Raw genomic sequence first — 24094 nt, 5'->3', positions numbered from 1 at the left:
AGGTGGCCTTTTAGTGTGGGCCCGTGGAGCGAGGCCACTTTGGGTCATTTCGGACCGCAAATATTCAGCTATTGGTATTGACTGCCCCTTTTGTGTTTTTGCCTTCGGGCCCTCGGAAGAGTGTGTTTTGCATCCCAACCACAAAATACTTTTGCAGCCATGGGTAGTACAGACGGTAACTTTATCCTACAAGGGGCTAGAATCACCGAGTACAGTACAAATACAAAATATCTATACCGCTATATAACATATGAATAATTTTGAATGAAGACAATCCGACCATACATAGATGACAAATCTGAGTACTATTAGTCACTAGATATCATCTTTACTTCACTGGATTCTACCTGATATACAATCTAGAAGATTTTATTGTTGAGCATGAACGCAAGGCACAAATCTCCAAACACAAGCACTTGTCCTTTGCTATGGAACAATGGCGAATCTAGAACTTGACCAACATAGGGCAACACTACAAAGGGTAGCATTTTTTTTGTCAAAGCACATTACAAATAGTTAATAAAATACTGAATATACATGTGAATGCACTACTACAAAAAGTTCAGTAAATTGTTTGTGGGGGCCATGGCCCCAACGACCCCACCCCTAGATCTGCCACTCCTTTGGAACTTTAATTATCCAAACAAACATTCCAAATGAATTACCGTTCTTTTTTATTAATGATTTACAATGCACAATATGTACAAACCTCAAAACACAAGCACTTCACTTTTGTTCTAGAATCTCCCATGCATTAATTATCCAAATTGATTTATTCTATGTGAATTACCATTCTATTCACAATATGCACAAACCTCAAAACGCGAGCATTTTTTGTTCTAGAATATCCCATACTTTCATTATCCAGACTTCTTTTCTTCTAAATGAACTATTATCCATTTTTAACTTTGTGGTTTATAATACACATCATCCATACACTTATCATTTTTTCTAGGCTCCTCCATACCTTAATGTCGCAAGTTTTTTCTTCTTTTGAAAAAACTGCCATTCACTTGTACTATATACTAGTATTTTTGTTCAAGGCCTATCATAACAGGTACATAAATTACATTTATCTTTGAAAATGCAATAGTAGCTACTCAAAATGGTGGTATGAGATACCTAAAGACAAATGTGTCTGATCAAAAGAGTTTCATGTAGTATTATGGCATGCGGTCTTTGAATATTTTGTAATTATAATCTAATTTTCAATAGGATGAAATATGTGAATTAAATCTACATCCACGTCATGGGTAAATGACTCAAAACTTACATATTTTCCTTCTATAATGTGTCATGATGATATTAATTCATACTTTAGTTATCTAAGCATTGTGCAGTGTAGTGTACTTTACTAATAAATAAAGTGTAGGTTGATGAGTCATTCTGTATGGTTGGATAATTCATAACTACTCGATTTTTCATGAATTTTTTTCAACATTATCTTCTCTGCATTAATGAACGTAGAGACCAATGAATTACACCTATGTCAGATACATAATCAAACACTAGGAAACCACTATCATACTAGAAGTTCTTTTCTAAAAATTATGACTAGGATGCGTAATTAACTAAATGCACCTATTATATTCATGGCATAAGTAAAGAAATCAACCAATGGCTAGATGGTTAGGAAGGTGGTGGTACCTCTAGTCCACCAAGGATAAAACTCCAGGTTTAAGACTTTGGTATCTCATTAATGTGTTTTATTTTTTCAATGAGGGATGATGTCACGTCAATAGCAAGGTGTAAAACAAAATTTAAATACCATAGACCATTAAAGCTATCACTATTATAAATTATGGGGTCTCTAGGCACGAGAGGCATAGAGTAAATATGAACATTTTCCTACTTCCCTTACATGATAAGGAACATCACCAACCATTTTCTTTCATGAAAGACATAACAAAGGAGTGCACTAGTCGGTGAATGTTATGCATTTATAGAGATAAAACCCAAATGAGTCCTCCCCATGTGCACTCCATTGTCCATCTTGCATGCATGCAGAAAAAGACAAAATATGATGTAGACCTAGATTATTTCATATTCTGAAAATTCAAAATATTTTCTAGCTTAAACCGTTGGTTCGATTCAAACTCATTTTCACTGTTAAATCATTAAATCCATCGTAAGGAGACCTTCGAAACTATATCACATGTTGGTATGTTTTGGCAACTTTTTTCAGGTTGGAAGTTATCACCCGATACTATAAGAGTTACAAATATTGTTCATATGCCATTATCGGTAAAAAAAAATACGTGGGGTATCGGACAACTCATTGATAATTATCGATTCCAAAACTAGACCTCTCTGCAACCACCCATGTAACAACATCACTTATATGGTTGTGACTGCGATCTAACACACTTGATAATTGTAGCATGTGCCACTAGTAGATATAGTTGCCTCATGTTGGTAACTATCACATGGGCGGCTAGGTGACTACATAGCTGACATGTTGGTAACTATTGCATGGCGGCCAACAACTATATTATCTAATGTTGGCAACATTAGCATGGACATCCTGATAACTTTAGCATGTGCAGCGTGATAATTTCAACATGAGCAGCCTGATAACCTTAGCATCATCAGCTTGGCAACTATACATGAACAACCTAATAACTATAGCATTATCATCCTAGTAACTTCAGCATTATCAGCCTCATAATAGAGCATAAGTAGTCTGATAACTTCATAATTGTTATGACGGTAACTACGTAATAGCCATGTTGATAACTCTAGCATGAGTCCTGGTAACTTTAACATTAGTTGTCTAGTAACTATAACATGAGCAATCTGATAACTTTAGCATTAGCAACCTAATAACTATAGTACGAACAACCCGATAACTTCATAATTGCTATGTCGATAAGACAGTAACTACATACTAACAAGGTCGATAATTATAGCTTTAGTAGTTTGGTAACTATGATAGGAGAAGCCTGCTAAGTATAGCGTGATTAGCCCAATAAGTTTAGCATAGGTATCTTGGTAATTTTATAATGAGCAACATGGTGCATATCAGGGGCGAAGCTTTGCTGGGGCAGACCTGGGCCATGGCCCGCCCAGGATTTTGGCCAACTTCTTAATACATATGTTTGTAGCCAGTCACCCCCTTCACGTTCGATACAAAGCCATCCAATAGCGTACAAGGAGGTGTAGTACCTCATAGTTGTGGGCTCGTGGTTGGCGACCTGTAACTAGATGTGACTACTTCTGCTCATATAGGTTTTGCAGCATCCTAGTCACTCATTAGGGAGCAGTTGCCGCCCAACGCCCAGGGCATCTCGTGCAGATCCGTGTTGGACAACTAGAACGGGGGTTGTGACTTGCGACTTACCATATAGGCACATGCCAGACCGCCAGAGGTCTTGCAAGCAGGCATGAGTAGCGTCACGGTGGCTAGCGGCCAACCAGCGTCCTTGGCAACAAGCAATCAAGCACATAATCTCCAGTTGCTTGCAATTGTGAGTCTGAATACAAGTGATCTTATTTATTCCCCAAATTTTGAGTTTGCTATTTCGTAGCTTGATTTTTTCGCTCAAATGTTCTTTACATTCTAAAAATCGCGGAGCCAACCCACTTTTTTTTATGGAAAGTGTAGGATCGAAAGTATGTCTAGAGGGGGGGGGGGTAATTAGACTACTTGACCAAATAAAAACCTAGCCTTTCCCAATTTTAATTCTTTGCAGATTTTAGGAACTTAGCACTAGTCAAGCAATCAACATACACATGCAATTCAAAGAGTATAGCAGCGGAATGTAAATCATTGCATATGAAGGTAAAGGGGAGGAGTTTGGAGGGAGCAAACACAATGTTGACACGAAGATTTTTGGCGTGGTTCCGATAGATGGTGCTATCGTACATCCACATTGATGGAGACTTCAACCCACGAAGGGTAATGACTGCGCGAGTCCACAGAGGGCTCCACCCACGAAGGGTCCACGAAGAAGCAACCTTGTCTATCCCACCATGACCATCGCCCATGAAGGAGTTGCCTCACTTGGGTAGATCTTTACGAAGTAGGCAATCTCCTTGCCCTTACAAACTCCTTGGTTCAACTCCACAGTCTTGACGGAGGCTCCGAAGTGACACCTAACCAATCTAGGTGAGACCACTCTCCAAAAGGTAATAGATGGTGTGTTGATGATGAACTCCTTGCTCTTTGTGCTTCAAATGATAGTCTTCCCAACACTCAACTCTCTCCCACAGATTTTGCTATGGTGGAAAGATGATTTTAGTGGAAAGCAACTTGGGGAAGGCTAGAGATCAAGATTCTTGTGGTTGGAATGGAATGTCTTGGTCTCAACACATGAGTAGGTGGTTCTCTCTCAGGAAATGAGTAGTGGAAGTGTAGGTATGTTCTGATAGCTCTCCTCACAAATGAAGAATGGGTGGAGGGGTATATATAGCCTCCACACAAAATCTAGCCGTTACACACAGATTCCCAAACTCGGTGAGACCGAATGGTAAAACTCGATCAGACCGATTCAGGTCAAAATGTGAATGTTAGACTTCTCGGTGGGACCGATATGATCAACTCAGTGGGACCGATACGCTAGGGTTAGGGCATAACTTAATCTCGGTGAGACCGATCACATGAACTCGGTGGGACCAATTTCAGTAATAGGCACACAGGGAGTTGGCCAGGTAAACTCGATGGGACCAATTCGCTCATTTCGGTGGGACAGAAACGTTACAAAAAGGAAACATGAAGTTTGCATTGCGAACTCGGTGGGACCGATTACTCATTTCGGTGAGACCGAAACGTTATGAAGGGAAACAAAGAGTTTGCAATCCCATCTCGGTGAGACCGAGATCCCTATCAGTGAAACCGAACTGATTAGGGTTTGTGGCAGTGTCTATGTCAAATGAACTCGGTGGCGCCGGATAGATCAAATCAATGGGGCCGAATTTGACTTTTAGGTTTAGGACATATGTGGAAATGAGAAAGTGGTTGAGGATTTTGAAGCATATCACTAAGCATTTTGAGCAAGCAAGCCATTAAGCAACACCTCATTCCCTTTTAATAGTATTGGCTTTCCTATGGACTCAATGTGATCTTGGATCACTAAAAAGAAAATGTAGAGTCTTGAGCTTGTTGCCAATATGTATCATTAGCATTTTGAGGGGTCCACATCTCTAGTCCATGCCATGCCAATCATTGAACTTTCTGAAATAATCATCTTGAAAGAGCATTAGTTCAATGAGCTATATGTTGTTAAGAATTACCAAAACCACCCAGGGATTAGTTGCACTTTCAGAAAGCAAAATCGCCAGAATCATTTGTTGGGATCACCGACATGGTATGTGTATAAGTAAACGACCAACATGCCCACACGTTAAGAACCAACAACAGGCAGGCTCCTAGCAATGACCGAACGAGACGCGATGCTCATGCAGGCCAAAGAGCTTACAAAAAAGCAACAACAAACTCGAAAACTAAGGAACTAGGGTAGTTGCAGACTCAATATTTGTCCTCTCCTTTGAGCTGGTCCGCCCAACTTTTTCTTCGAAGCTCCGCCACTGGTGCATACACAACATTTGTACCATATCAGAGTAGACTGATAACTCTAGCCTGAGTAGTGTGTTAACTTTAGAATCCACATGCGCCCCATGTATGCATCACTGACCCATGCACACCATGTAACCGCGATGGTCGACTCTGATACCAATTGCAACACCATGGTTAAACCCACCGGTTTATGGTCATTGCACCTGTGATCTAGACTATCCACACAGACCAACACTAGTCTTTTCTGCGCACTTTGTGCTTACTCATGTGCACCTAAGAACAACTTCCCACTCGGTCAATCATCCTCAATTTGCTCCAAGCAAAGCACGCTTAACTTTGAGGTTCCTTTCTGATGGGCTCCTGAAAAAGAAGGTGCACCTTGTTAATTTGAGTAGTCTATCATTTTTATTAAGTCGAGATGGCACATACACACTCCCTCAAAGAAACTGACGTCCCCGTCAACCCAACAGGAACGTTCCCTCTTGGCACACGTTGGCGCGTGCCAGTGCCATCATCCACATACACACTCCCTCAAAGAAACTGACGCCCCCGTCAACCCAACAGGAACGTTCCCTCTTGGCACACGTCGGCGCGTGCCAGTGCCATCATCCACAAGCGTCTCATGTATGCATCACTAACCCGCACACACCCGTGTAAGCGCGGGGGTCAACTTTGATACCAATTGTAACACCCTGACCAAACCCATTGGTTCTTGGCCGTCGCGCCTGGGATCAAGACTGGACCCACAGACCAACACTAGTCTTTCTTTCGCACTTTGTCATCTCTCGTGCGAACCTAAGAACAATTTCCCAGTCAGCCATCCATTCTCAAATTGCTCCAAGCCAGACACACTTAACTTTGAAATTCCTTTCGGATGGGCTCCCAAGAAAGAAGACGCGCCTTTTTTTATATGAGTAATCTATCATTCCTATTAAGCTGGGATGTCACATACCTTTAGCATGAGCAACCTTATAACTATACATAATAAAGTATATTTCAAAAGATTAGGTTGGTCATCTCGGCCCAAGTCTCAACCTCGTCTGCAAGCACGATCACCATCAAATGCATCACGAATTGTTTGGTTCCGGCCCTAAATACGTACCGTTCGCCACATACATATGAAGAATACAGTTCCGGCCCTAAATTCATACCGTTCGCCACATACATATGAAGAATACAATAATCTTCTCATCCTGATCAATGTGCAAACTAACAGAACGTTTGTGAACTAGGTCCTCGATAATACTCTTCAAGGTTTAGAAATCACTTTTTTCTCTTTTTCAGCACCGTGTGCCAGGCCGCAATCGGCATCCTAGATGCTAGTAGTTAGATCAAAATTGCAAAAGCCATTTTTGTAATAGTTCCACATAGGATCAATGCTAATTAAATCGTACACTAGTTGAGCGAATTAGTGAATATTGCTACAACCAATCAAAAGAGTGGTTGTCAAAATAGCAGGCACTATTTCTAGTCAAATACAAGAGTTTCTTCTCATCTAGATAAAAACCAAGTAGTTGAGAGTTTGTTGCCGGGCCAATATGCCGTCCAAATGACTAGGGTACAAAACCCACATAGCGCATCTATACATTTCCCTTAAAAATAACCAATGTTGTCTTGTACATCTTCTATTACTAAATAGCTACAATACCTATTTTTCTAACCTTGCCACATAAGTAAGTCATACATGCAAGTCATAAATCATTTTTATTTTGCATTACTCTATGCATGCAACGCAGTCATATCATAAATTCATGCATGTTAATTATTCACAGTTATTTTTTGTATTAGATTTTGTACTAGCAATATATGTATTGGGCAATTGCAGCGTATGTATGTAGTTGACCCTTCACATTTTTGTTTTGTTAGAAATGACATTATTTTAACCGTAATTTAATTTGTTTTTATATACTTTGTTTTTTTATTTTTCAGATTACATCTTCTTTTCATTAGTTTTAGAAGTCTTTTATCAACTATTTACGCATTTCTGTTACCAAGATTCCTGATGTACCGCACGGGGCATCATCTAGGTTCTAATATTTTGTAAAGCATATGAAAGGTCTAGAATAACCTTGACCCTTTATTTCTTTTTTTCTCCCGTGAGAAAGAAAGCCAGTAGTACGCAACATAAAATGCGGTGGTTTGCGATTCCAGGGATTTTACAAGGGTGCCGCACGGAGATAGCCTCGGAGGAGGCCTAGAAACCCACAAGTAAAGATAGTGGCTGAGATTTCTCGCGGCGGCGAGAGCGACCCCCACAGCCCCCGGCCACAAACACACCTCCACCGTGTAGCCTCCACGACCCGCAGCATACAGCGAGCCCCGCACCCGAGTACCCGACATCTCGACCCTTCCCTTCCCTTCCTTCGTCACTCGCGCGCGCGCGCACGCACGCACGCACGCTTGTTCCTCCCACTGCTGGCCTAGCTAGATCCCCAAAGCGGAGGAGTTGGCCGGGAAGCTTCGTCCGGAAGCATCGGCCGGTGGCGGCAGAGAGAGGAGCCGCTGCGCCCGGTGCGGCGGTCGCTTGAGGTGGGTGGCAGGGATCGGGGCGGAGATTCCGTTTTGCATGATGAACCGCTGGGTTGTTGATTTGATTTTGTGCACGGGGTGGCTTGGTGCAGGCCGCCGCGCGGAGGGCGGGCGACGTGGCGACCGGGGTTAGCTTGCTGCTCGCCCGAGGTAACCTAGAACTACGAACCATACAAGTTTCCAGAAATTTGTGCTTCCACTGGACGCGACGCGATTGATATATACTCTTAGGTGTGGTAGTTTGTCGACTGAAAACTGTGCAGCAAATGAGCCCACGCTTTTTTGTGTGTGTGCCTGGTCGGTCTCTGTAGTTGCAGTTTTTGATTTCGCGTTGCTCTCCTCCAATGATCGTGGTGCAAAAGCTCAGACTTCTGAGCGGTTGAACTGCACCTGTTCACTGAGAGCTCTGCTGTTGGAGAGGGGGGATTACGAATCAGATCATTTATACCCTTTGCTTAAAGGCAGCACATCTGAGTTTGGCTTCTTCCACCCGGTCTACCGTGTCGTCCAGTGATTATTTTCTTGCTCTAGCCCGTCTTCTGTGCCCTTTTCTTGCTCTAGTTAGTCCTGTCCGTTTTAGTATGGTCATTAGGAATAATATTAATAGTGATTCCATGGTTCAACTTCTTGCAGCTAGAAAACTGTATGGTTGGTGCGTGGGTTTTTTATCTGTTTTCTTTTGGCTGTCATGGGTTTGAGGTGTGCTTTTATCAGATCTTTGATCTAATATGGTGTTGTTGGTGCTCTGAAGTTGTTTGGAAAGAACGTGTGTAAGTTAGGCTTCTGAGTTTGCTATGCAGGGAGAGAACAGCTTGATTTAGTTTATAAGCAGGTGAGTTAAGTTAATTTTGGATTTGCTATGCTGGAAAGGGAGCAACTTAATCTAGTTTAACTAAGCAGGTGAGGTAATTTGACTAAAATACATGCTTTGGTGAATTGTGCTAAGAAGAAAATATATTTTTTGTCTGCTATAAAAAATTCATAGTTTTTTTGGTTGTTGTTATGTCAATACATTTGCTATGATAAATTTCGGTCTGGCTTAAATTCTAGTGTTAGTTTTGGAAAGTCCAGGAACCCTAAAGCAACATATGCGTATTAAGGTATGTTGCAAAAAAAAAATGTTTCTATTAGTATTAATTAACCGTTTTGCTTCCTGGTGAGCTCATAGATCTGTTTGCAGACATACTGTGTTGCCCTTAAATAACGTGTTTGAGATTGTGGGAGATAAACTCATGGATGCTTTTCGCAAAACACACACACACACACACACTCATGGATGCTCCTTCCAAGGCATACTGTTAGTGGAGGTAAAGGAGGTCAATGCGATTTTAGGAGTTACTATATCATAGCTGCTACATGGTCAATTAAGTCAGAATCGTAAAAATATATTAAGAACAACATCAAATATGTCGAGGTACTGGACCAATAAATAAGTAAGTCTGTAAAGACAATTGGTTAGTTTCTGAAGAGCCATGCCCCTTGATTTTATTTCTGTAGAATTCAGCAAAAAACAGAAGACTTCATTTTATAGCGCCAAACATACTCCTTCAATCTTGTTTTGTTTTGTACTATATTTCCCTGAATGTTTTAAATGACAGACTTGTAAAGTGGAGTACCAAAGCACTTCCATAGTCTACCTTTTTTTCTAGAATACACCATAGAAAGGTGTATCATATTTCATAGAAGAGCAGGCAAGCGGCTAGCAGGCTAGCACAACACCTTTCAACTTATAACAATGATATGAGATTAGCCACCACTCACGCCATGACAACAACGTCATGGAAACGTCTTGCACAGTTAAAGTATCAAGGCCGCTTCTTGACCGATGTCGGACACCTCCATAGCACGACATGTCTTCAGGGTTGTCCGGGTCAACGTACTTCCCACCCATAAGTGCCTACAAGAGTCGGTGAGTGGATGGAGGAGACATCTAATCCTGAGGGAGGCATCGTCTAGGAAGAACTGGCGACGGCAACATTGTGCCTTCGCAAATAAATTAATGGCCTGAGCAGCGGCCAACATCAGAGCAATGTGCCACCACCACTAATCTCCTGCCAGCCGCTCCAGCGCAAGCCAAGTGCCCCATCAGACAGGGAAGTCCTGTCTCCAAAATGATGCTTCTAACAAAGGAACAAAGTCGAGGATACCACTATCACCGATCGACTAGCTGGATCTTCCTTCATCGCCGACACTGATAGAAGTCAGGCGGGACTTCGTACGGGGCGCCACACATGTAACCCACAGGCATCATCGCTGACACACCCCACCCTTTGGCCCTGAGGTCAGCATATCGGGTAATGCAGGCCAGAGAACCACTGCTGTGCCACTCACTGCTGCAGCACCTCAGCCCTTGCCGCACACCACTGCAGCACCTCGCCGTCGATGCTTCAGCCAAGCCATAACCGTGCCCCGCGGCCACAACCGGCTCCCGAGCTACCTCATTCACGTGCACCGTCCAGGGCTGCCACAGCACAATATCCGTAGCCATGCGCGTGGCTGAGTGAGGAGGCGAGCCCACCGCTGCCGTCCACCGGCGGGGAGAGAGGAGAGGGGCGCAGCAACGGCTAGGGTTTTGCACGAGCCGCCCCCTGAAAGCGACATGGGCGGCCACCCTAAACAGGTCTCCATGGTCTACTTTGAAGACCATGGCCAAGAGTAGTATTTCTATAATTCTGAAAAAAAGTGAGTGCATGGAACATTAACTTTTTTATAGTAAACCAATAACTGACATGGAAAAGAACTACCATGGGATTGCAAAGAGTATTATGTCCCTGCACTAGTCTGGCTCCTTTCGGCAAAAGTTCACTTATGTCAGATATCTCGATCAAAATATGGAGGTCAGAATAAACAGAGTAATGAATGGGAAAAGGAGAAAAATCTTAGCTGGATAAGGGGCGGATGTAGCCAAGTGGATCAAGGCAGTGGTTAGAGAAATAGTTTGGACTTGGCAAGCAAGGGTCATGTCTGGAGACAAGTTAAGGGTTATTTGAAAGTATTTTAGAAACCGGGTTTGTCAAAGATTCACCAGTCAGACACAATCAACTCCTTGATCAACTTCGACAATCGACATCATCCAGCCGTGGTTCTAACCCCTTTTTCAAAAAGAAAAGAAAATCCATCACGGTGTCTGTAATTCCCCCCTTGCTGCGTTTCTCAACCTAAGTCACTGAATTTGGGAAGACAATTTGTGGGAGGGGATGGTATATTAAATCATTGTGCATGGAGATAGCATGTCACTGCCACGCAGGCCTCCATGTGATGCCCTTCTTGCTCTGCCACTGCAATTGTCATGGATTTTAGGAGCAATGTTCTAAAATAGCTATGTTCAGTTAAATCCTCATAACAGGTCACCTCCCCGGTTACAAGTATACAAAATTGATAGGTAAGGCTGTGTCTGGAGCTTACTTTGACTGCGTGGAGGCCCTTGCGAGTATCCATCCAGAGTCGTATTTGCACTCGCCTAGTGCAGCGGAGCCATTGCTGTAGGTACAGTTTGTCCCCAGGCCAGGAAGGATTCTTTTTTTTTTTTTTTTTTGAGGCACAGGCCAGGAAGGATTCTCATTCTAAAGCATGCATATAGTGATATAATCTGTGAAATCAAGCAAGAAACTAGAAGGACTCTCTCTCCGTCTCTTGTGGCCATTGCTCCCCTCCATCTCTCCTCCTCGGCTCCTCCCCTACTGCACGACAATAACAGCTCACAATTTCCATATGCCTCTCCGAAAGCCTTCACGCTCCTAAAATGATAATCTACTTTCTGAGACCACATCATCTAGATCAAATGATAAACAAGGAACATTTGATTTGAATCCAATAATACCGAGTTAACTTTAGAAGAAACAGAACTTACCAAGTTCCGAATTTAGTTCCAGTTATCTTCTTTCTGACGAGGTTCTAATCTCATCTAATGGTTAGTACATTGAGTGTAAATCATTCCTAGTTTATGGGCCTGTTCTCTGGTTCTTTTGGAAATTAAGTTAGCATGTGAAGGTGCAAATCATTACTTATTTTATGAGCTTGTACTTCAGCTTGTTTTCGTATTCATCTTTTGTAGAAATGCACACGTAGTTTGATTGGTTATTAGCTTATGTTCCAGAGTTGTTATTTATATACCTTTTCGTATTTCAACTGATTTGCATCCAAAGCAGCAAACTAGATCTATTCTAGCAAGTAAATATTGTTTTTTGAGTTTGGCAAGACTATTTGGCTGATCTCATTTCAGTAACTTTCAGGTGTAGGAAGTGTTAAGGGGATACATAATCAGTTTTGAGCTGTGAGGCCCTGCATTTGTGCTGCCTGCTGTTTGATTCACGGGCCACTCTTTTCCTCCTACTCATTCAAGCAAAGTACTGGAATTTGTAAGCTCAGTTTATTCAGGTAGCTGTGATTTTTCTGGCTTTTGGTTGATTAGAGTTTTGATATTTGTCAATTTTTCTTGAACAATTGTCAAATTTGGCAGTTTTCATATGAGCTGTGATTCAGAGCTGGAAGTTGATAGGACCTCAGCACTAATAACGTGAATTTTGTTGCTTTGGCAGGTTATGGGAGTTGTTTGTCCTTAGCAGGTGAGCTGGATTGGTTGGCTTGTGTTATTGCGTTGTATCTTCCCTATGCTTTTGACTGTTTTTTTAGTCTACTCTAATTCTTTCTGTGGAATGGTTGCATGATCTGAGTACTTGAAAGTTTAATCTGATTCTAGAGTTGAAGATAAAGAGAGGAAGGCTAAACTCCGCTGACTCAGTTCATGTGTGCAATGAGCCAACTGCAATAGAGGTTTTCAGTAGGTGAGTGCAATGGTGATGTTCCTGGCATTGCTAGACCAAGCTATTCTTATAGCTGTGGAATTTTATAGTTTTCCTAATTAATCATGCCTGATTTTAGGATGAAATGAGGTTTGCTGCTCTCTAAATACCTGCATATTTTAAAATGTTGGAGAGGGCGTAATTTTATTTATTTAAGGGGTGAGTATATATTTAATGTTGCACTATTTTGCAGATTAACACCAATTGGGTCAAAGAAAATAGGTGAGTGAACTCCTTAGATTATTTCTTTGGATTATGATCGAAGTTCATTTATGAGTAGACTGGTGAACTCAGATTATTTCTTTGGTCTGTGACAACTAATTTAGCTGCTCCTTTTGTGGCTGGGGTGTACAAATTTGAAATATTTATTGTGTTTGTGTGATAGAGAGGTTTAGGGGGAGGTATGAGATACTACTCGCGTCAAGTCCAGCGTTTGGCTGGAGACACAGAAGGAGGAGCACTGTTGTTTGTAGACGCCCTCAACTCCAAGTAACAAAGCGACCAGTTGTCAACACTTCCTTTTATTTTTGTATTTTCCCTGGAATTGGAGATGGAGATAAATTCTTCGGGTGAGGAAACGGTCATAAAGGTGAGTGTGCTCTTGGACCTACCAGTTAATTTGTGGTGAAAGAATCAACATTTTCTTCATGTTGTTTGTAGGTGCGAAAGCCGTACACAATAACAAAGCAGCGGGAGCGGTGGACCGAGGCAGAGCACAAACGGTTCCTTGAAGCCCTCAAACTGTATGGCAGAGCTTGGCAGCGCATAGAAGGTGAAATCTTCATATATGTCATACCTTGAGTACTTGTACTCACTGATATCTTCCAAGGAAATACTCACTGATTATTAGTGGTGTATATGTATATATCGATTACTTTGTTGTTGATAACTTTATATGAACTCATTTCTTTTGTTTTCTTATTCGCCTTCTGGTTTGTTGTACAGAGCACGTTGGGACAAAGACGGCCGTGCAAATCAGAAGCCATGCTCAGAAGTTCTTCACCAAGGTTATTTTTCTATCTTATTGGCTAGTACCCTTGTCTGGTTTACTGCTATACCCTTCGTTTTCAGGTTGTTTCATCTTTATTGTTGGTGATAAAATGGAAGACACACGCTTCATAATTTTTATGTCTTTATTTTACTGAAGTATTTTCTTTCTTTCTTTCGTTGTACAGTTGTGTACTGCAGTGCTGAGCATGATGAAAGATTCGTTTCCCTTGAATATCATGAGAACCATTCTTTATCTAATTGTTGCTCTGTTGATTGATTAAAAGATCAAATTAAAGCATGTTGAAATGGATGAAACAGCTAGGAAGTCTTTCCTGATTGTAATCAATGAGTAATGTTGCAGAGCAGATGAAGTTGAACAACTCTGATTCTCTCATTGATTGATTTTACATATCCATGCTGTTATTGAGCATACATATGACTAAGAAAACATTATGTTACTAGTTAAATTTACATATGAGGGTCAATACAATACATAATGTGAAATTCCTTGGGAATTGTATGGTAAATATGCTAACATTTGTTACATTTCATTATAGCCCCCATCAACGTAGGTAAACACTTCATCGAACATGTTTCACTATCAACATTGTGTAAATGAGCCCATTTCATTTTCTAAATCATGATATGTTCCACAAAAGTACACAATGGCATGAACAAAATTGATCTTCTTTCTCCCTTTTTCGTCCTTTCTCTCTTCTCTGCTTTCTGTTCTTTGCTGCATGTCCTATTTCTTTAGGGGCTGCATACAGCCACATGGTGGAGGCTACATTGTCATCATGTTGTAATATGCAACAGACTGTTGCCTTGTTGGGATTGCAGCCTCATCCTCTCAGAGGTTTCCTTGCCAGACCCATGGGGGAGGGAGAAAGCTAAGGCTAGTTTTTTTCTTCTTGTTTTGACCGCGATGGTTTTCTGGGTCCTCTAATTTCATGCTTTGCTCACCAGCCATTACCATCTGACCCTGCTCGATATAGCAGGCTGGTTGTTGGGATGGACCGATGGACAGCTCTACCCTATTCTACATATAGTAAATGACGCAACTAACAGTTCAGTACACCAACTTAGCTCATATTTGCTCGCCAATAAATTCGTAAAAGTTCAGTGTGGGAACTGATAGCCTTCAATCTAACCAATAGTTTAAAGACTTAGTGCATCGGTTGATGCTGAGGCTGGAGAGATGTCTCTTCTATAATTGAAGAAACAATTTTACAGTGCTATTTTTCTTACCTTTTATGTGGATAGAGAAGAGCCAGTCAGGTGAAAAAGAAACCACTATCCACTCTTTCAGTCCTCCACTCGCTTGAGGGTTTAGGCTGTAGAATTCTGTATTTGTCAGGGTTAGGATACCAGAACTGCCCCAAATTCCCATTGGAGACGGTTCTGGTTTCTTCAGAACCCGACCAGTTAGTCTGGTTGCCCCAAAATGCCTTATTTTCTGGCACTCTGAATCTTCATTTTCATTTTGCAGATTTCAAATTGAAGATATAAATTAGAGGCAATTACAGACCAATTGTTAGAAAATTGGGTTTTAGAGTCTGGTTTAGGGTGATGGTGGGCACCGGCTACATATCCACCGGTGCCCACCTGTTTGGCCAAAAAAAACATCACTAACGCCAGTTAGCAATTGCTTGTTGAATGATTTTGATAGTCTGAAAAGGGAAGACTTGCAATTGTGGAGTGCCCACTAAGGTTGATGGCCCTAAATTAGTTGTTAGCACAGGATAATTCTTTTCAAAAATGCTATCATAATAGAGCCTGTCGAAGTGTGGACCCTGAAGGGTTTTGATGACTTATGACCATTCCAAGCTTCAGATGCACTAGTATTTTGGTTCTACTTGTGTATTGCAGAAGTAATTGCGACAATGTAGCTGTAGCTAGTAGCTGCTGCTTTGTGGGCTGAAGTCCAGCCTTCATTGTGTTGCCTGATTTAGTGAGCAGATTGACCAAATTGTAAAAGGATTTTAATAACCAGCAAATTTTTCCTGGGAGGCCATGGCAAAACGAACATTTGTTATGGCAATTTATGTTGTTGTGAGGATGGCAAATTTCTTTAGCAAGCATGGAAAATCCGCCCAGTTCAGTTTTTTGCCAGGATTTGCCGTGCTTGCTTAAGGAATTTGCCATCCTCACGACAACATAAATTGACATAAAAAAACATTTGTTTTGCCATGCCCTCCCAGGGAACATCAGCACAATAACAGTTCCCTTTTAAAATTGTTACCTGTCACAGTTAACCACGTAGGTCTGGTTTGTTATCTACTTGTCTTCTTTTGGTATCCCGCCATTAGTCACTCCAGTCATATTAGCATCTAGCCAAATGCCATAACGCGCTTCTTGGTGTGAGCCCACTATCTCCTCGCGGCCACTCCTAATTGGTCAGTGATGATGGACGTCATGGTTAACCTTGTTCTGGCTGAACCTCAGCATGTTAATCTGAGACCATGAGGATAACATTCATGTGGACATAAGGATGGCATTCTAATGCAGTGAAAATTTGTAAGAACTAATGATAGCAAAGCTGCCATTGCCAGATACTGAAACTTTTTACCAGTCTGTGTTTTTGATATCAAGGAAAACTACTTAAAATACGTCTGCCAGATACTGAAACTTTGTACCAGTCTGCGTTTTTGATATCAAGGAAAACTACTTAAAATATGTCCTGACTAGAATTTGCCATGCCTTTCAGTTACATTCTGATTCTTGTTTGGTGAAATTGTTTAAATTAAATAATGTTAGTATCTCAAGAGCAAGCTGATGATTCTGATAAAAAAAAATCAAGATGTTAGCAAGAAAAAATAACTGAGATGATTAGTTGGGTGACACTAGGTTCTTATAACTAACGAGATCGCCAGTAAGGAACATGTGCACATTGTTTTCTGTAGTATTGATCTCAGAAGATCTGTTGCACCATGCATCATGACATGTTTTCTATGGGTCCAACCTCCATAGCGGACCATCTTATATGATTATAACCCTGATGATTCTTCACAACATACAGATAAGCTTATGTGAGCATCAATGAATTTGTAACTTGGCTAATTAGCATAAAATTTCTCATGTCTGATACTTTCTGAGTTTGCCTCTTTCGCACATTGTTCTTTCACAAGACAGTGCCTCCTCATATTATTCTAAAGGAACTCATCTGTAAAGAAACTTGCCATTGTGACAATCCTTTCTCTGTGAAATCTCATGCATTTCCAACCGATTCCTGATTGGTTTGAGTTTGTGAAATGGGGCAAAAATCTGATCAGTACAAAGGTTATACCTTTTTGGACACTAGAAAACCTAGTAACCGTAACAGTTGTATGCAATAATAGACAGTTTCAATTTCCCAATTCTAGTTTATCACCACTATCTGTCTGTATCTAACTAATTGGGAAATTGCAGTTGGAAAAGGAAGCTATCAATAATGGTACTTCTCCGGGACAAGCTCATGATATAGACATACCTCCACCACGGCCTAAAAGAAAACCTAACTGTCCATATCCTCGAAAAGGTTGTCTCAGTTCTGAAACACCCACCAGAGAAGTTCCAAAATCAAGTGTAAGCTTGAGCAATAGCAATGCAGAAATGGCGAGCAATGGAACTCTTCAGGTAAATAGCATTGCGGTATTATATGCTTTGGTTTTAGTTCTGTCTATGCTATCCTTGATGTATGTATTGATATACTTGTTTTTCTTTAACATGAAGCTCACCTGCATTCAGAAACTTCAAAGGAAGGAGTTATCTGAAAACGGCAGTTGCTCAGAAGTTATTAATATCTTTCGAGAAGCACCATCTGCCTCATTTTCTTCCTCTAACAAGAGCTCTTCAAATCATGGTGTCTCGGGGGGAATTGAACCGACTAAAACAGAAAACAAAGATATTGCAACCATGGAAAGGAAATCTACTTCCATTGATGTGGGGAAGGATGTAAAAGATATTAATGACCAGGAAATGGAAAGGAACAACAGAGTCCACATCAGTTCTAATTATGGCCGTTCTCATGAAGATTGTTTGGATAACTCGATGAAACACATGCAGTTGAAGCCAAATACTGTGGAGACAACATACACGGGTCAACATGCTGCAAGTGCCCCACTCTACCAAATGAATAAGACTGAGGCAACTGGCGCTCCAGACCCTGGAACTGAAGGAAGTCATCCTGATCAAACAAGTGATCAAGCGGGAGGAGCTAATGGAAGCATGGACTGCATCCATCCAACACTTCCGGTGGATCCAAAAATTGGCAGCAGCTCCACAGCACAGCCCTTTCCCCACAACTATGCAGGCTTTGCACCAACGATGCAATGCCACTGCAACCAAGATGCCAACAGGTCTTCTCTTAATATGTCATCCACCTTCTCCAACATGCTCGTTTCCACGTTGTTATCAAACCCCACAGTACATGCAGCCGCAAGGCTTGCAGCATCATACTGGCCAGCAGCAGACAGCAACATTCCTGTTGGTCCAAATCAAGAAGTTTTTGCTGAGAATGCTCAAGGAAGACATATTGGTTCTCCTCCAAGCATGGCTTCTGTGGTAGCAGCTACAGTTGCTGCGGCTTCGGCATGGTGGGCAACACAAGGTCTTCTCCCTCTTTTTGCTCCCCCCATGGCTTTTCCATTTGTACCAGTTCCTACTGCTTCCTTTCCCATAGCGGATGTTCAGCGAGCTACAGAGAACTGCCCAGTGGACAACGCACCGAAGGAATGCCAAGTAGCTCAGGAGCAAGGTCAACCTGAAGCTATGATAGTTGGTGCGTCTTCTGGATCAGACGAGAGTGGAAAAGGAGAGGTGTCTCCCCACACTGATAAAGTTGAGACAACACCTCCCACAGGAGCTGAAACAAGTGATGCTTTCGGCAACAAGAAGAAGCAGGATCGCTCTTCATGTGGTTCCAACACGCCATCAAGTAGTGATGTAGAGGCAGAACATGTTCCTGAGAACCAAGATCAAGCCAACGACAAGACACAGCAAGCATGTTGCAGTAATTCTTCAGCTGGTGACATGAACCACCGCAGGTTTAGGAACATTTCAAGCACAAATGATTCATGGAAGGAAGTTTCCGAAGAGGTTGTAGTCTACCAGCATTGCCGAACTTCATTTCTATGTTACTCTTGAGCATCTATCACTGCTTTTCTAATTCACATTTCTGCTGTCAGGGTCGTATGGCTTTCGATAAACTGTTCAGTAGAGGAAAGCTTCCCCAAAGCTTTTCTCCTCCACAAGCAGAAGGATTGAAGGTGGTACCCAGGGGGGAACAAGACGAAGCTACTACGGTGACGGTCGACCTCAACAAGAGTGCTGCAGTTATAGACCATGAACTTGATACATTGGTTGGGCCAAGAGCTGCTACCTTTCCCATTGAATTGTCACACCTGAATATGAAATCCCGCCGGACAGGCTTCAAACCTTACAAGAGGTGCTCGGTGGAAGCAAAGGAGAATAGGGTGCCGGCTGCTGACGAGGTTGGTACCAAGAGGATTCGCCTTGACAGCGAACCCTCCACGTGATTTACTTGCCACGACATGATTACCAGCCTGCACGAGTAGTGTATTTTCAAGAAATTGCAGTATTTACATCTAAGCTACTACTATAGGACTTCTCAGTCCTTGCAATGCAGTGTTTCACAGAACTCAATTTATTATGTGTTGTATGTTAATGCTTGCCGAGCAGCCCTTCTAGACTGTCAATTAAGCATTGAGCACCTATGCATGCTACTTTATTGGTAAAAGGCAATTATGCTTATTTTTGTGTGGTGAAGGATAATACTTGTAATTTTGGTTCATTTTGCTGGATCATGTAGATTTAATTCCTGAAGGGAGAGCATGATCGCGTTGTTTTATGTATATACACCTGAGATTTGAAGATTCTTGGATGGCCCAGCTTTCTTAAACAATGTATTTTTTTTAAATTTAAACATATGGCTGGTATCTTTAATATTGGAAGGTAACTGGATCTGCGCATGGGCTCAGAAACGATTTTTTTAATTTAGAGCCTCACACACAGGCGCACAGCTGCCTGACATATCGGCCCTACACACACCACAACGTCCGTTAGGCTCTGAATCCTGATGCACAATCCCTCCGTCAGGGTTGCCCGCCATGACATTACCCAAAAAAGCCTTCCGCCCCGCCATGACATTAAAGAACAAGACATTGCTTAGTAGTAGCATCACAAGTTCATATTTATACAACCATTGTTTCCGAGAAGATTCATAACGGGGGCACTGTTTTTCGCCCGATGAGAAACGCACCATTTTGCCTAGTGCCGTTTTCAGCAGCATTAGTTAGCAACAAAAAGGTAACCAGAATCCCTGGCTTCCTGCAATCCTACTTCCTCATATACAGGTACCACCATCCATTGGCAGATTTGTTCAGCTCCAGCCGATTTCTTCAGTTAGCACATGCTCCCAGTCTGACGATCCATACTTCGAATTGCTACGCAAAATGCCATCTTGTCCGGTGATGTATGAGTGGGCAGCCACCCCATCCAAAGTGCCTCCATTCAACCCTTGACAAGCTCCATATGGCAGAGGCGCATGGCGCTGCGTGGCAGTTTCTTCCAAGCCTGATAGGACATGGCCATGCTGCAAATTCTTGGGCAGAGCAGTGTACCCTTTGGTGCTTGAAGAACAGCTAAGGGCGGCGTCGCCTGCTGACCGAGTGCAGTCACCAGCATAAGGAAGATATTGACCGTTTCTTGCTCCTGATGTCTCTCCAGTAGGGTGAGCTAAGGCAACTCCATACAGATTACTTGGATCGGTACTCAAATCAGAGACTTGGGAATAATTCTTTCTTGGCCCAGGCCCACCAATAGGAGCCATGCTGGACTCTAGGTCTATTTTTATACAAGTGTGTTTCAGCTGGTACTTCAATTCACAATTTGCACGCTCCGCTTCAATCCACAGATTCTTATACACAAGAACCTGTGGATGCTCTTCCTCACAGGACATCTTCTGGACATTGTTGAGTGCAGGCTGGTCAATCATAAATTGCTTGTCAATAAAGTGAAACAGAAACAATTGGTTAAACTGATTTTCTATGTGAGTGGCATCCAATACTGGTAGACTTATCACAAGGTACATATAAGTCCTACGATTTTCCTGAAACTTTTTGCAAGGAGGAAAATTCTTTTGCACATATTTTCTAAAAATTGCCAGACCTTTTAACACGCCTATGAAAAATTGCACTTGTTGGAGCACACAGTTTAACAACTCAGCAAATGAAAGAAAGAACACAAGTAATTTATCATGAGTAGAAGAGGTTACCTTGCCCCGTGTCAAACTGTTTCTTCCAAACTCATTGTGCATATGACTAGAACCAGCAAAATGATTAATCATTATGTCCTTTTCACCATCTGCAATGTAACTACGACTATATTTTCCTGGGTCATATTTTAAAACTGCAGTCTGAGAATGTGGAGCCTTTGGCCCTGCCTTGTCCGAAGCACCCTTAATAGGATCCTAGTAACAATAGATACACAATTATCATGGGGTCACTGCAAATATCATATTACTGTAGTAAGTCTGAATAGTTTTTGTTCTTTTATTGACAAGAAGGAAAATGTAAAATTAAATAGAATTCACAAAAACCAGAGACCATATAATCTGCTTATCCTACATATGACTCAAAATAATAGTTTCTAAGTTATTCCTCCTAAGAACAAATCAGGCAATAACATCGGGCGTAAGTGGAAGCAATCAAACTTTGAAGTAAGCAATAAGGACATAAGAAAAAAATAATGAAGGTTAGCCTGGTACACCTGCTCTCTCGTGTCAGAATAGTTGTCAGAATAGTTTTGAACAAGGCAAGACGTAAGTAAAACTGCGAGCTGCAGGTTGCGTGCATGCTCAACTGAAAGTATTTCGAATTGAACACAATGTCTATGCTAAATAAGAAGTTGAAAACAAAAACAACAACAAAATAACGCACCTTTCTTATTTTATGAAGGCAAGTCTGAAGACTATCAATCACTGATTCAAGGAGGATGCAATCATCTTCATCTAGCTCAATTTCATCACCAGAATAACTACTCTGGAATACCACAGTTAGATTCTCGGTCGCCTTGAGAACTCCCGATATATTCTTTCCTGTTGAAGAACAGGGACCTGTAATGTATCAAATAGATAGCATATTGTGCATTTGAAGGAAATGCTTATTCAAAACATCAAGCATCAGGTACTATCGTAAATAATTTCAACAGATATAGATAAACCTTTGCCAATTTTTGATTTCCCAGTCGATGAAGGTACAAAATCCGGAGCAGCATAATTCAGACCAGATCGCTTCACATAATTGTCTCTCAGTTTCAAAAGGTGCTTCTGCTCTAGTTCACATTTTGCTGCATACTGGTTTGCACATTCAAGCTCCTTCCCACATGAATTTTTTGTCTCCTTTATACTTGTGACCCCAGATTTCTTTGACACACCGGCTTCAGCCTGGGATTTGCAGTGGTCGTGGTTAGTCTTGGTGACCAAACTCTGGAGCTCGGACGAAGTTTCATGATGTTGAACAGCGCTAGAGCTTTGTTTCTGTCGTACAGCAAAAGCTTCCAATTCTTGATTAGTTAACTGGGTAGCAGGTGTCTGAAAAACATCAAATGGAGACAGACGAGAAGCTGAAGCACCTCTATAGCACGGTGAATCAACAGAACATTCTGATGGATCTGGCATCACATCCTCGGCCAAAACACCACATGGATCAGCAGAAGTAGTTGGAATATGAAGAGGGCTTGCAATGAAGACAGGATTTGCCTCTTTGGAGGAGAACATGGTACCTTGTGAATTGTCGTTGCCATCGACAGGACCATTTAATTGTAAACTGCGGGATGATGTTTCTTTTTCACTGTATTTATTAGACTTAGGATTTTCTGCTATAACCAACTTGCTTCCAGAACCACAACTGTTTTTGTTAGTTTCTGATGTTTTATTTGGTGGCCTTTCAATCCTCACTGTTGAACATTTGCTCCCATTTCCTGAGGTCAAGGAATTTTGCTGCTTGTAATTGGATGTTATCCCGACATATGGTGAGGAGGGATACGCATCCAGGCAAACTGCTGACCATGAACTTGGCTGCCCAGTGTGCATGGCATGTGTAGAGGGTGGATAAACGGCACCACTTGATTTCATCAAGGCACATGCAATTGGTGACGCTGAGTGAGTATCTCTTGATGTCTTCTCTTCAGCATAACCCACAGAGCTAGCACCCGCCGACCTAGAAACATCACCTATGCATTGGCAATACACACTCAATGGCTTTGCTATGTAAACAGATGACTGGCACGTTATGCAGTTGAACAAAAACACAAATATAGCATCTACAGTATATTGTTGCCCCGATTGGGGATAATCATGGATATAAAGTCATAAATTAGTGGTGACTGAGAGGGTGGAATGATGTATGCCGGATACTACAAATCAGCTAGGATCAACTGATTCTCGGCCTACTACCCCAGACCGCAAACCTAGCTAACGCCCAAGAACCGGACAAAGGTAAAATATATTGCCAAGCTGGTCAGCACAACTAGATTAATCCAGCGGCGTAACGCAATCACAAGGGCCGATAAGGCGCGGACCAGCCAAGAACCGGAACATCAGAGCAAGGCGGAGAATAAGAAGAAAAAGGTGGGGATTGGAGGAAGGGAAAGGAAAAGGTTACCATTTTGGCGGTACTGGAAAGGGGCGCAAGCCGGTCGGGAGGGGGGGTTGAAGGGAGCGGCGTGCGGGGAGAGAGCATATGACGAGACGGAGTTAATGGCGGCGGCGGCGGCGGCGGCGGCGGCGGTCGAGGTCATCGCCGGCGTCTCGCGTAGAAACCACCGATGGTAGAGTGAGTGGTCGAGCCGTAATAATTGAGGAAGCGGAGAAGTACGGTGACTTTTTCGCCTCTACCCGTTCCGAAGCGGAGAAGGATGTGACATCTGGACGCGGCGAACAGTAAAAAAATATAATTAAATTTGAGGTAATAGCACCAGGAGTCCCCCTGAACTTGTCATGGATGTGATGATTTGGTCCCAAACTTACAAAATGCAACTATTGAGTCACACAACTTGCAGCCAATGTGCAAGTTTGGTCCCAGCCAATCAGAGCTCGACAAGTGGAGCCTAGTCAGCACAGCCGTCAGCCCAGCGCCTTTTGCATTTACCCCCCTGGACTTTGCACTAATCAACCCGCACTACAGCTGCCTGGGATATTCTGCTGCTCCACTCCACTCCACTCCACGCGCACGCGCTCCCCCCCCGCCCCCGCCTCGCC

At 42.2% G+C, this 24094-nt stretch overlaps 2 protein-coding genes across 8 annotated transcripts; one reads left to right on the top strand and one right to left on the bottom strand.

The window, feature by feature from the left end:
• Positions 1 to 7750: 7750 nt before the first annotated feature.
• On the top strand, positions 7751 to 19602 carry LOC100682474 (protein LHY). Of its 5 annotated transcripts, none has more exons than XM_044578692.1 (12): positions 7751 to 8044; positions 8137 to 8194; positions 12277 to 12421; positions 12583 to 12609; positions 12744 to 12828; positions 13040 to 13068; positions 13232 to 13435; positions 13507 to 13618; positions 13792 to 13853; positions 17245 to 17451; positions 17548 to 18860; positions 19002 to 19602. In XM_044578692.1, exons 7-12 carry the CDS (start codon positions 13397 to 13399, stop codon positions 19078 to 19080), a joined length of 1812 nt encoding a protein of 603 aa, XP_044434627.1. In that variant the 5' UTR covers positions 7751 to 8044; positions 8137 to 8194; positions 12277 to 12421; positions 12583 to 12609; positions 12744 to 12828; positions 13040 to 13068; positions 13232 to 13396; the 3' UTR covers positions 19081 to 19602. The 5 variants fall into 5 exon arrangements, with proteins under 5 accessions (XP_044434627.1, XP_044434625.1, XP_044434623.1 ...); XM_044578688.1 differs by having other exon boundaries at positions 7754 to 8044; positions 17548 to 18912; XM_044578689.1 differs by having other exon boundaries at positions 7754 to 8044; positions 12267 to 12421; positions 17548 to 18912.
• A 375-nt stretch (positions 19603 to 19977) lies between these two features.
• Positions 19978 to 23763, bottom strand: LOC123160845 (uncharacterized). 3 transcript variants are annotated; one of them, XM_044578695.1, is made up of 6 exons: positions 23499 to 23763; positions 22618 to 23067; positions 22057 to 22506; positions 21774 to 21949; positions 21110 to 21304; positions 19978 to 20818 (listed from the first exon to the last, which is right to left on the bottom strand). In XM_044578695.1, exons 1-6 carry the CDS (start codon positions 23632 to 23634, stop codon positions 20216 to 20218), a joined length of 2010 nt encoding a protein of 669 aa, XP_044434630.1. In that variant the 5' UTR covers positions 23635 to 23763; the 3' UTR covers positions 19978 to 20215. The 3 variants fall into 3 exon arrangements, with proteins under 3 accessions (XP_044434630.1, XP_044434628.1, XP_044434629.1); XM_044578693.1 differs by having other exon boundaries at positions 22057 to 23067; XM_044578694.1 differs by having other exon boundaries at positions 21774 to 21931; positions 22057 to 23067.
• Between the last annotated feature and the right edge of the window lie 331 nt (positions 23764 to 24094).

This window comes from Triticum aestivum, chromosome 7B, assembly GCF_018294505.1.
Source record: "Triticum aestivum cultivar Chinese Spring chromosome 7B, IWGSC CS RefSeq v2.1, whole genome shotgun sequence".
NCBI lineage: Eukaryota > Viridiplantae > Streptophyta > Magnoliopsida > Poales > Poaceae > Triticum > Triticum aestivum.
The sequence above is the reverse complement of the archived record's forward strand: the minus strand, read 5'-3'. Positions and strand labels throughout refer to the sequence as shown.

Coding starts and splice junctions, on each gene's coding strand:
- LOC100682474 (XM_044578690.1), top strand. CDS start 13,397: ATGGAGATAAATTCTTCGGGTGAGGAAACGGTCATAAAG. Junction 13,854..17,244: donor CTCAGAAGTTCTTCACCAAG/GTTATTTTTCTA, acceptor GGGAAATTGCAG/TTGGAAAAGGAAGCTATCAA. Junction 18,913..19,001: donor GGAAGGAAGTTTCCGAAGAG/GTTGTAGTCTAC, acceptor TTCTGCTGTCAG/GGTCGTATGGCTTTCGATAA.
- LOC123160845 (XM_044578693.1), bottom strand. CDS start 23,634: ATGACCTCGACCGCCGCCGCCGCCGCCGCCGCCGCCGCCATTAACTCC. Junction 21,950..22,056: donor GAAATCAAAAATTGGCAAAG/GTTTATCTATAT, acceptor GATACATTACAG/GTCCCTGTTCTTCAACAGGA. Junction 21,305..21,773: donor GCCTTCATAAAATAAGAAAG/GTGCGTTATTTT, acceptor TATTGTTACTAG/GATCCTATTAAGGGTGCTTC.